This window comes from Psittacula echo, assembly GCF_963264785.1.
Source record: "Psittacula echo genome assembly, chromosome: 5".
Lineage (NCBI taxonomy): Eukaryota > Metazoa > Chordata > Aves > Psittaciformes > Psittacidae > Psittacula > Psittacula echo.
Genome location: NC_137739.1, coordinates 30,852,487 through 30,865,854, shown reverse-complemented (window position 1 = coordinate 30,865,854; position 13,368 = coordinate 30,852,487). Strand labels below are relative to the sequence as shown.

Genomic DNA, 13,368 nt, shown 5'->3' with positions numbered 1-13,368 from the left:
TTCCTTCCTTCCTTCCTTCCTTCCTTCCTTCCTTCCTTCCTTCCTTCCTTCCTTCCTTCCTTCCTTCCTTCCTTCCTTCCTTCCTTCCTTCCTTCCTTCCTTCCTTCCTTCCTTCCTTCCTTCCTTCCTTTCTTTTTTCCCCTCCAGAAAGTGTCAAGTGATTTTAAGACAGAACTTTGGTTTGAAATGGTATTTCAAAGCTAAATGAAAGTCCTACTCCATGATAAAATGGTATTTCCTCCTAGTTTTCAAGCACTTCATATGAGGGGAAAAATAATTTCGATTGACATTCTAGAACAAAACATTTTCTTCTGCTGTTTTTAAAGGAGGATCTGACCCATTTAGTTTAGTTTATGAATATGCTCAGAATAAAAGTCTGTGCAATTATGTCTGGGAAAGTTTTTTTTAGCAGTATAAATCTTGCCATTTAAGTATAATTTTATATGCAATAGGAACTTTAGGACAAAAATCTTCACAAACAAGAACTTGTGACCATTTTTCGCATTTCAACAGAAATACTGCATGTGTTCCCATTACAGTGTCTGCAGTGTGTCATTTGGGCACTTAAAAACTTTACACAATCTTCCAGTGTTACATCTGAATATAGAGATTGGTCAGTTCTGTTTTATATGGAATTGCGAGGAAGGACAGAGGGATTTTGACCTTAACATCAACAAAGTGTATGTACGCAGTAGCAGTGTATGTATTACAGGAGATGCTTGTTTCTGCCTTTGAAGATCTCTAAAGTAGAACGTGAAATCTCGTTTTCAGAATCTGCACCTACCTGTGGGTGACTCAGGAAGGCTGCTTCTGGACTTTCTGCCTCTGCGCATGAGAAACCTCTCGCTCACTTTCTTTGCTTCTTCTAGTAATTCGAGGTTCTTCTTTTTGTCTTCCTCCGTTATTTTTACATCGGGTAACTGATCATTTACCAGGTCAATCACATGACCGCTGTTGTCTGGTTTGAAACATCAGAATAAAAACATTGTGATACACTGTGGCATTTTGGAGTAACAACTATGAAACAAATCTACATACCTTTGAGCCTGCATTTCACAAGAATTAATGTCTGCTCATTTCTAATATTTTTATATTCTCAAGTTTAGACCAAGTCCTCAAAAACCACTGGTAAACCACTAAGATTAAGTCACTATGACCAAAGATGCTCTGATATGTGAAACAGGCTTTTCTGGCTGTGTCCCTAATAAAGTTTTTCTAATTTATCAGTAAAAGTGCATAAGATTCATCTCCGCTAGCAGTCACAGCATTTCTGCCAGAGACCCAGTTTTTGTATGGATTTTGTATGTCATTTTTTAAGGCTGAGGTCCTACAAACTCACTTCACAACTAGTTTTAACATAGAGGTGATGCCATCAAATAATCTATAAAATCAAGTGAAGAGTTTGAAAGTACAAAGATTTTATTCTATGCAGATAGAAGAGCTTTTCGCACAGATGCAAGAAGCAACAGTAAAGTTGCATCTGGCAAAGCTGCAGGCAGAAGTTGAATAGCTAAATCATGAGAATTGTAAAGCTATCTCAAAAAGCTGATCAATCTTTACCACGTGGGGAACATGCAAGAATTTTCCAAAGGAATTGCAAATCCCATTAGAATATCCAATGGTTAAAGATTGTTAAAGATTACTTTTCCTCATGTTCACGTATGTGGATATTTTAGATATGTGACCCAGGAGAATACATGCACCACAAACTGAAAGTCACTGCCTTACGCTTAGATCGTTAGATTAATACCGTATTTTCTGAACAGTTTTTATGTAGCTGTAAAAAGAACCCACAAATTCCTGGCTTCCAAATTGCTCGAAAGCACCAAAGTAGCACATTGATTTTTACAATTCTCCAGACTACGATTAAGCAAAGGGTTTTCAGGGGCTGAAAAACTCTACAGACTAACAAGCTTGTTGGATCTGCTAGAACTGATAAATAGATGACCAAGAGTCTGCTCAATCCATTCAAGGGCACTGACACACGCTAGCATCAACAACAGACTGCAAGTCAGATGTTTATTCTCAGGTAACTATGAGAAAATCCGTGAAATGTATGAGTGAATCAATGACTATATTGTGTGAAGAGTTATCTGGTATTAATAACAACTTGATCACATTAACAACAGCTTTGTGAAAAAAAAGAAAGATCAGTTGTGACTGTCTCTGAGCAGCCAGATGCCTCTATTAGGGAGGAGGGAATTTCTAACACTGTTTCGCAATAAGAAGAACTTACTAAAGAACAGTTTGGGTGAGGGGATGGGAAGTCATCAGGTAATACAAGAAAAATATTTTTTGATTTGACAAGATCTATTACAGAACAATCAGTCCTCAGAAAAGCTAAGGACATAAGTAAGCAGCAAAAATTTAAGGGGTTTTGGTTTGGAGACAGGAGAGGGGGGCTGTTTGTTGGGTTGTTTTATTTTTTTTTGGAGGTTGCTTCTAATTTCCCTGAATTTGTTCAAATTTCAAGGCTATCAAAAAGCATGCCCATACACAGGATATTCTCAAAGCAATCTATTGTTAATGAAATACCTGTCTTCTTTTACACGCAGATTTGTGTGTTGAAAATTTGAGAGAAGGACTTCCCATGCCACTTTCCTTGGGCCAGAAAAGGAGGAGAGCTGCAAGGTGTGGTAATTTCTATTCTCCTTAAACAGATATGTTTTCCTCACTATACTCAACATTTTTGCCTTTTTATACATGTCTTGCCTTCTGCCCCTTCACCGCAATTCTGTTTCCCTTCCCTTTTGCTGCTGTTTTCTCTTTTCCCCATCAAATTCCCTTTAATTTCTCCTCCTGTGTCCCATCTCAGGAGCTAGCTACAAATGACAAGTGTTCAAAGAGTTGCTTATTGATTATTTCAGGTCTGCAGGTTTCTGATTTTGTACATGTCCATGAAATTACATTTCTTTCAGGCAAGTCAGACTTCCTCTGAGAAGATTCAATTAGAAAATGCCTAACTTTGAAAAGCAACATCTTGAATCATAGAGTAATGCAGGTTGGAAAGGATTACTGGAAGTCATCTAGTCCAACCAGTTCAAAGCAGAATGACTGGTGCAATCAGACCAGGTTGCTGGTCTTTCAGGACAATCTGGTCTTGAAAACCTCTAGGGATTGAGATTCAAAACCTGTCTGGGCAGACTGTTCCAATGCTTGACTCTGTAGTGAGTGAAAAGTTGTTCTTCATACATACAGCATACAGCAGTGATAATGACTCAAATCAGATTAATTGCTGGGAGAAAGTAACATTGTTGAAAAGATAAAAAGAATTTTACAAATTTATTCTGTATTTTGATTTCCCCTCCCATCCATCCTGTTTTGGTAGGAGCTCTCATATCCTTATTCCTTCATCCTTTATATGTGATAGAATAAACATTCCATCAACTCTGTTCAACTTACACTTTACATTAAATACATAAATGGAGACAAGTAACACCCCAAATGCAAACATACCAAGACTAAGAACTAATGGGAGCTCTGCCACTCACTTAACAGGATTAACGTTTATCTCAGTTTGTAGTACTCACAGATCTGCATCCACAACATTAAGTCCCCTTGAATAACAATTTACTCCACAGGTAGCTACCAGAAAACTAATAGAACTAAATACTTAGTAAGAGATTAATTAGAAAGTGAAGAATTGAAGAAAATCTTTCCCTGGATAGCCTGATTTCATTTGAAGTTAAATCCAAACTAAATAACTGGAGACATAACTGTCTTTTAAGGTCCTTGCTAATAAAATTCCAGTTGTTCAAAAAATAACAAAAACAGTATTGTTAAACAGTATTTTGCATACAACAAGAATTCTAAGCATGTAGATCTCCAGCCGTCAAAAATTTTTAAGCTAACACACTAACCTAACAACTTTATGAAATTAACAATATTCATATTTCCCTGGTTCTGTCTGCAGTAAATCCACTATAGATCATAAACTCATTATCACAGCTCAACATGCTAGCAGTATTCCCTCTCTGTGTATGCATTACAGTCAGTATGCACAGGAAAAAGGCTGTAGCCAATACAGTCAGACTCTATATTTAGGCCTTTTTTGCACATCACATTTTCTGAGAAAACATCCTAGCTTAAATGAATTACTTCTTACCAACAGAAGTCAATGAACTTGTTGAATTCCTAGTGGCACGGTTAGAATGTCTCCTATGAGGACTACGAGGCCTAGAGAGAAAAATGAACAAACAAAATTATGGGAGTATGCCACCAAAACACATTCTACTTCTCTATAAAAAAAGTGTGTCATTAAAAAGAAAGCACTTTTCTTTGATTAAAAAAATATTCAAACTAGAAGAATTTATTGTAATTCCTCTCATATCCAAAAAATTGGAAAATGAAGGAAGATTGCAAAAAGAAGGAAAATTATAGAAATTGCTCTCACAAAGGAGTTCTGATAAACTCATACACTAGGAAATTTTGATTTCTCAAAAAACCCTACATTTCTTTGGTTCATTATCATGACTTAAAACTCATGTAAATATGGTACATTTAAAAAAAAAAAAAAAAAGTCTTCATAAATTTTTAGTGCTTCCTAAACTAAGTTTTATGACTGTAAGAATTTCTTTTGCTCCCACACTGACAATCCTATATAGCAATCTAGGAACTTTCTAGATTAAAAACCAGGTGAAGGTCTCAAATGACTGAAGAAAATTAAATGCTGATCCAGCAAATAATGCTGCTTTTAAATGGCTGCATTGTAACTCTGACTCTTAAATAATCTTGAGATATTGTGTAGTACACTTTAAATATAAAAGGAAATCATAGTGTAGATTTATGATCAATACTTTCTGATCAGCTTTCCCCCATATTTTAAGTCTAATGGCAGGTCAATAACTCAAGAATCCCAGTCAAGAAGTATGCTCTATCAGAAGACTGAAAATAATCTTAAAGCAACTCAAAATTTAATTGAAATTTTAAACTTCAAACAGAATTATTATTTCCATTCAACAACTTACTTTCACATATGCTTAACCTCAAGGTGGTATTCTTGCCCTGTCTGCCTGAACAGGCTAAATATCTGCTTTAAAACTTACTGTACTATAATATTCAAGCTAGACATTAAAGTTGTCCAACAGTCTAGCTCAGAAACATTATCTTTTTGAAACTTTAGCTGATACCTATTTTCTTTCACACGATCAGGAATGTGGTCCTATCCCAATTTCCAGGTGCTGCAGAAGGTTTTTTTTGCAGCTTCACTAAAACAGTAAGGAGGACTGAACAGATACAAGGGAGGAAGGGAAAGAAGAGAGCTGGAAAAGAAGCCTACAGTTGTTGCACCTTTTTTTTTAGATAGGGAAAAAAAAAAATAGTCCAGTAATTTGTTTTCCAATGATTTTAACTCAGGACTTTAAAAGAAGTGAGCAACCTTAACTGGCTTTAGAATTAAAAATTAGAAGATGCTGGCTAATAATACGGTGATACCCTAATATCTCAGAATATTATCCTATGAAACAAAGTTAGTCAGCAATGTCAGTCTACATTCAAAGCCAGGCTGGATGGAGTTCTAGTCAACTTGATCTAGTTGAAGATATTCCTGGTCATTGCAGGGGGGTTGGACTGGATGAACTTTGAAGGTCCCTTCCAAACTAAATTATTCTATGATTCTATGATAATATATAATAACAGTAGCTTCACCAGCATCACCTTAAGTTATATAAAACAGTATGTGTTCTAAGTCAATACCAAGATAATATCCACAAGACTGACTGGAAGGTAAATTTATTCTGGAAGATATATATAATATGCTAAACCTGTCAAAAGAAGAAGATTTTCAGCAGATCATAAAACTATAATATGCCAAGTATAAAAATTAAACAAAATACTTGCAAAAACTGTTAGTAAAAATTGCACTTTATGATCATAAGCCTTCCTTAGAAATTTTCTGCCCTCAAAAAATAAGCCTTATTATACAAACTGTGATACATTGCAAGCTTATCTTTTGCCAAAACCATTCCTTTGTCATTAAAACAAACTTCAGTTGATCATGCAAACAGATTGTTTTTAGGAATAACACAGCAAACAGCAGTTTGTTGCTGCATTTTCCTTTCAATAGACAAAAAAATTTCAACGGATAGCAAATATTATTGCTACAATGTCTATTTTTCAGTATGATACTAAAAATATTGTCATACAATGGTAATACAGCTAGTTCCTTAATCCAAGGAGGAACCAGATAACACGGGCTCTGTATGTAAGATACACTCATTTGTGAGAGTCAACACTGATGGCTGACCATACCTGAGGAACTTAACATCTTCAGTAGTTAAAAAACAGTAGATTTTTTAAGTCTTATAATGATTAATTGCCTAATTCTCCATAAGTCGACAAAGATCTGATTGGTTCAGTGGAAATGTTTATATGAATAAAGGCAGCACTACTTGTGTACCTCCATAATTAGTAGACCAGAATTAGGATTTAGCTACTGAATTGAAAAATTTTCATGCTGGGGAATACTTCAGGAAACATAAAAATGCTCAGTTGTACTTTTTTTGGTCCCAGTTGCTCACTGACTGGATCTAAGTAAAGGTTAAAATGGACAGAAGGACAGTATTGCTCATTACCACACACACAACATGAGGAATCAAACTGTCAGTCATCCCTGTAGTATGTGTAGTATTGTAGCGCACATGCACACCACTGTATGTCTACAAAAGGATTTGACCAAACAATTTTCCCCTCATCAGGATATATTCTATCTGCTTAGCAAGAGGATGGACTTCAAAAGTTACAGCTTTTGGTCCAAATCACACAAAATTTTAATTCAAATTTTTGCTTTAGTTTCAAATTATGCTATTCTGAAGGATAGGAAAGTACATGTAAATTGAAAGTATACTGAGTCAAGTTGGCAGGCTTCGTATTACATGAAACTCTACTCTTTTAGTATCAATAATATTCCTGCTCCTTTCCCCTTCCCTGCATCAAAAAAATAATTATCAAAACGCAAAGACAATATGATAAAATTACAAATAGAGATACAGTGATAATGTTTTATTAGAATATACACTTCAAAGAATATTTTAGAAACACAAATCATGCATAGTTCAGTAATGTATTACACAGTACCTGTTAACCAGATTTTTATCAATTTCCATGTCTGGTGCTACAGCATTCTCTGGAAGAACAATAGAAGGTGTACTGCACGCTGTCCCTTCAACAATAGTGTCCTGGATGGTTTGTGACAAATACAAAAATACAGTTAAAGAGAAATTTAAAATATGTAGTCAAAAAATATTACTTGTACTGCATGTGCTACCTCCAGATTCACACCAAAAAAAAAAAAATCAACCTGCGCTGCTGAAAGGCTACAGAAGCAATCTGGTGTTTACAGTTAGTCAAGAAGTTGAAAAAAGATTCACATAAAATCATGCAGAGAGGGTAGGTACCTGTTAGAAGTTGCAATTTTTAATTTAGGGTACAATCATGAGATAAGTAGAACATGTCATAGTTCTGTGAGTATTTATAGCTGGAGGGAAAGATTCCCAAAAGTGCCAGGGGACTGCCATCAATCAACTTGTAAAATTTAAAGAATAACTTCTAAATTCTTCAATACTAATTCCGTCTGGTAGGCACTTATATATATAAGTATTTTATTTTATTTAATTATTTAAATATCAGTTTTTCTTGAAATAGCATCCCAAAGTTTCATGAGAAATTTTTACTTCAGTGGGCATTGGATTAGATTACAGAACAGAACATTTTCAGCTGGAAGGACCCACCACGATCATCTAGTCCAAACTTCCTGACCACTTCAGGGTTAACCAAATGTTAAAGTACAGTATTAAGGACTTTGTTAAAATGCCTTTTAAACACTGACAGGCCTGGGGCATGAACTACTCAAGGAAGTGATGCTTCTGATCTTCTAAAAGAGCATGTTTGCTATCCATGCCAAAAAGCCAATTACCTTCAACAGTTAATTTTGTTTTTATTGATAGAACATTTGCTGTTCTATTCTGCTTACTCCTTTTAAGGATGTTTACCTACTAGAAGTTGTTACAAGTGTAATGAATTCAGAATAGCATTTATTTTAGTAATATTAAGTAGGCAGGTAATAAAGCTGTTATAAAAGCACTACTTTAGGCATTTACAGAATGCAGCATATAAAATGGTTCACAGTTTCAGAAGTTAATATTTTAGAACAGAGAAAATTAAATAATTTCAGTTATTTGAAACAAAAACTATCAATTAATATTTCAGTCAACTACTGTCATGTGGAGAAATTAGCATAGTCATAAGGTTTGTCATAATGAACAAGTAGCCAAGACTAGAAATAGAAATGGAATTACATACGTACAGAAAGCTAATGATTATGTGACTGCTAATATATATCAGATACAATAGAACTCCTTTCACCATCTCAACCAGTGCTGCATTTTATTCTTATTGAAATAATTTTCTGATAACATCGAAGAACTAGAGAAGCATTTTGAAAGTGTTATAATAGTTAAGTATATAACATAACCCTTCTTCCTCTCAAAGGCAATAAAATATGCTTTGCTTGAACTGCTCCACACTTCTATGCTCATAATTCTCATATGACATTCCTTGGCAAGCCCACATTATCAGTCACAGGAGAGAACAATCGGAAATATGCCAAGAATATAATATCAAGATTAAACTTTAAGGAAAATATCCTTGTAATATTGGAAATGTTAGAATGTAAAAGCATGATATGTGATTCAAGTGCACAGCTGACATTGTATGATAATAGTTTGAAAGCAATCTTTAGTAATATTATTGAAAATGTTACTAAGTAACAATGTATTTTGCCTAACAGTCAATAACAAAAATTCAGGTGACTGCCCTGCTTGTAGGGCAAAGCAGCTGAGTACACATGCACATTGTTGATACTAATCTCATGACTACCAACAAGCAAAAGCTTTTGAATGACGTAACATCAGCTTTAAAGCCACCCAAGTCCATTTTAGGACTCTAAAACCAGCTTATTAGAAAGAAAAAAAAAAAAACCCAAACAAAAAACCCCCAAGAAAATTGCTGTTATCAAGGCTACTTCAGGTCAGGTAGAATACATTATTAATCTCGGTCAACAGCTACAGCAGTTCAGCTTCTAGGTGAAGGCACATGCCTCCCACTGTCCAGACCTACCGTACATTTGTATAGGAGAGGGGCAGGAAGAGCTAGAGCATGAAGCTCTTCTCAGGGCCAGCTGGCTTGAATCAAAATATATCTTTATACTCTGAAGAGTACTCAGAAGATTACTATATGCAGATCTCGGAAGAGAAGCTTTAACAGGAAGCTTAAGCTGTCTCACAGCTTAGATTTGTACATTTACACAAAGATGATACAGAAGGTTTCCATCACCCTCCCATTGACTGCCTGCTACCAACTTTTTGCTTCCTTTTTGTCCCAATCCCCCGCTTTCATAAAAATGTAGGGTAAAACTGACTCCACCTCTATCTCTTAGGTGGGAACAGATCCACATGCTCTACAAGGATGATCATGTGGCATCTAGTCTATCAGGTAGGCTTTTGCAGTGCTGAGAGGATGGCAAAAACAGTATGGCCCACAGAAGATCTAAGAGGTTCAGGGATACTCAGGGTGGATAGGATCTGCAGACATTCCAGCTATTAAGCTCTACGAAGCCCTCATTAAGCATATATGAAATGCATTTATGCATTTTTAGGTGTTTTATAATCCATCCAAATTTGGCTGGATTTGAACAGTAGTGGTGAAAAAAAAAAAAATCTCTGCTGAAAGAGCTGCCCTGCCAGGCCAGTCAGATGAGAAAGCTTTCCTGTAACACCACCTCAGTTCTTTAAAGCACTGAGGGAAAAAAAAAAAAAAAAGAAAACCCTCTGCCAGCTGGCCATATTCTGAGAAATTAATTAAAGGTCTCAACTGATTTTCAGAACAAATTTGGCCTGAAACAGGCACTTATTTGAAAGGCCTCAGAAAAGTTATGTATCTCAGAAAGCAGTCCGTTAAATGAGATGGGGTTTTAAATAACCTTGATTTTAGATCTCCCCATCATGTAAAAGATACTTGAAGTAAACAAGAAACTACATGTGATGTAAGGTTCATTTTCTCTTTCTCAGAACTGTTTTGTGAATGTGTGTGCATTTGTGCATGCAGGGAAAAGGTGAGGAAGTATCTCTTGAAATAGAATGAGAAAATTGTTAGACACCAGACACCACTTTAGATAAGATGAGATTCCAGACTTGGAAAGTTTTGTTTAATACAGAAAACAAGTTCACCAGTTGTGTGTGCCCTCTGATGACCTCTCCTTGCTTGCAAGTCCTTATCACACAATGATAAGCTATTTTCCTTATTATGTAGCCATGCTGTACAACTTGGACTGCAGCAAGACCGAAGAGTAATAAAATGTATGAACAAGAAGGAATTCTTCACATCATTGACTAGTTGCAATCCTTAAGTAGGCTTATGAACAGTGTGTTGGTTAAAATCCTTTCACTGTTACTTTGTGCCTAAAAATCCTAAATTATCTAAAAAGAAGCATTTTGCACAATTAACTGATTCATGAACCATCACATTATCATAGTTCATTTAAGACCTATTGCTAAAATGCTTGCATAATGTATTTATATATATATATTAGATGAGCGGTTAGAATTTTTCATGTCTCCCATTTGACAAGGACACTCAGCCTTAGATTCACTGATGTCTGCTAGCTTTTCACATTTTTTTCTCTTTGGGTATATCTGACTCAGCAAGTCTTTTCTACCAAAATACTCTTCACATGGGTGACTTAAAAAAAAAAAGGGAGGGAAAGTGAAAAAAAAAATCTTAACATCTTCTTGACCTAATATATGCTCTCAGCTAATAGTCTAATTAACTTGCATGTACCTGGGGTGTTTATCTGAAGCCAGGAAACTAATACTCAGCACAATGTGCAATTTAGATGGAATGCATGACAAATCAGTGTAGGGCTTGCTGCTGACAATATTTTCCAACAATGTTAAAGTAGCTGATGTTTTCACCTAAAATGTAGAACATAGTGTCCTCAGTGACAGTCATACATTTTGAATTGAGGATGTGCCAGATTATAAATCCTTTCTTTCTTTATACCAGTATGCATTAAACAGGATGATCTGTACAACCAGTGATGTTGTAATCACAGTAAGGTTCTTTACTTCACCTAATCTAACAATTAAAAAAAAACCCCTCACTTTATTAGAACATAAAATTACTTTTTCGCAGTAGTGTGAATTATTCAAAAGAGAGAATGATATTGTTTGATTGATTTTTCAAAAATTTACCTGCAAATAAAACATGTAAAAACATGTAGATGCTACAAATTTTAGTAGCAAAATCTGGGGAGCACCCACCTGCTCTCTGTATAGTTCCAGTATATGTTCAGCTACTGCTGTGGCAAATAAAGCACAGAGAAAGACTAGAAACCAAAAAGCAGATTACCATCTTTCACACACACATGAATTGCATAGCATCTTCTAAATCTGTAAAGGCAACACTAGATGTTTCAAGACTACTGTGAAGTACAAGTCTAAGTTCTTTTCTCGGAGGTTTAAGTTTTCTGCAATAGCATCACAATGGACATTTTTGGACAGCTTTCATATACAACTGGTTCAGAACAGCCAGCCACATAAGTCTCTAGATCAATTTGATAAACAAATGCTTGAGCAACTTCAGTTCACATTCCTCAGTCTATAAAATATTTGCAGAATTTTAAGAATATCAACTGAAAGGTCATTCATAGCTTCATCAATTAATCGAAACATACTAATACACAGCAATGATTAGATTTTATTTTATGCATTCCTAAATACACACAGAGGTTTCAACCTCAGGTTTCTAAGAACTGTCAGAAAACACCTTTGTAAGAGTGCTTACTTTGGCTGGAGGAGAAATGTTGTGTTGTGCCTCTTCTGATTGTCCCTTGTCTTCAGGTAAAGTTGGCATGGTGGGCAGTGTGAAGCACGTGGAACTCCAAGGTGGACTAACAGGACCATGCACTGCTGAGAATATTTGGTTCCGGTTAGCCTGAAGGCATTAGTGCTGAGGCCTCATGATCTGCAGGCTGTGTGAGATGCCAAAAAACCAAATAAAATCTGTTTAAAACTCTATATTCACTGAGATCACTTTACAATAACAAACAGTATTAAAGTTTAAAGTTAAAATTGCTATCTTGTGGTTTATTAGCTAAAGCTTTCAAGGTCAAGTATAACTTAGTAAAAACATTCAAAATGGATAACCTTCCATTTTGAAAATATTTCCATCTCTTTCCTCTATTTTACAGATTATTCTTTTCTTTTTTTTTTTTTTTTTGTTACTATGACTGTTTTGCCTGTGATCAAACTACCTCTAAAAATCCTTTAAGAGGGAAATAGCATCCTGGATATGTGTAATATGCCTTTTAGTAACCAGCAAAGTCCTAATGCGACAGAGCATGAGCTCAGATATCAAAGAAAGGAGTAAAACTGGAAACCCAGACAGTGGCACTCTTCCTTTAAGCAAGATCAAGGCCTAAGTGAATTGTACAAAGACTTGGTTGCATTTGCACAAGACAATGCCGCGCCAGACATTTCAGAGGCAAAAAGGCTGTAATGTCCGAATAAAATAATAATAATAATAAAAAAGAAATAAAAATCACTGCCCACTATCTGAGAAGATTCTTGTTATTATTAGCTATGGGAGCTACTGCCTTCACAAGGATATTGTTAGCATTAAAGCCTGTACAGTAGTTTGAGATGAGAAATTTTAAGTACTAATCCTTGTAGCTACAGTGTTATGTATTACAAGACTTACTATGACACCTACCGGCTAGTTAAGGAACAGCTCTTATAATCGACTCCTCGGTGATGCCTACAGATGACAGACGCTGTCAAGACAGACAATCTGGTGCACAGTTTCTGTCCGGACTACTAAGAGCTAACTATATTCCCTTTACAGTTAATTCACAGTTGTGTACAGAATGGAGCTATACACTCAAACAATAACATAACAACTTTAATAGTATGCCAAAGAGTTCAACTTCCAAAACATGTTATCTTCTCGCAAATCTGGATTACTAATCTCATCTCAATTCTTTTACTTTTCTGGAAATCAAGATAGATGGAACAAGGAGGTTAAGATGAAGAGATGATTTGATGTTCAAGGCACTTAGCAGCATTGCAAGATTAACCTTCTAGAGCTTTCCTTACGATTTCAGGGAAGGGAAAATAAATGTATTCAGAATGCATTCAGGAACATGTCAGTTTATTGAAGCTGACAAAACTGTCAAAATACGTTCATTTAAAAACAAATAAAACAACACCAACAAAAAAGAGAAAAACCCATTCACAGGAAATACTAAAACAGCCTCATTAGTGACAAGTTCTTCACCTCAGCATACACAGAAAAAATTTGGTGTTGTGAAACCTG

The 13,368-nt window shown here is 35.5% G+C and overlaps 1 protein-coding gene across 1 annotated transcript in view; it reads right to left on the bottom strand.

Moving 5' to 3' along the window:
* IRAG1 (inositol 1,4,5-triphosphate receptor associated 1) overlaps positions 1–12,628 on the bottom strand; it is a gene marked incomplete at its 3' end in the record, with an annotated part of 38,046 nt that extends 25,418 nt beyond the window's left edge. The window contains exons 1-4 of the mRNA XM_080619404.1: positions 11,839–12,628; positions 7,075–7,175; positions 4,106–4,176; positions 785–958 (exon numbers count right to left, since the gene is read on the bottom strand). Of these exons, the coding sequence (XP_080475530.1) occupies positions 785–958; positions 4,106–4,176; positions 7,075–7,175; positions 11,839–11,907 (415 nt within the window). The 5' untranslated portion in view covers positions 11,908–12,628. The remainder of the gene's footprint in view (positions 1–784; positions 959–4,105; positions 4,177–7,074; positions 7,176–11,838) is intronic.
* Between the last annotated feature and the right edge of the window lie 740 nt (positions 12,629–13,368).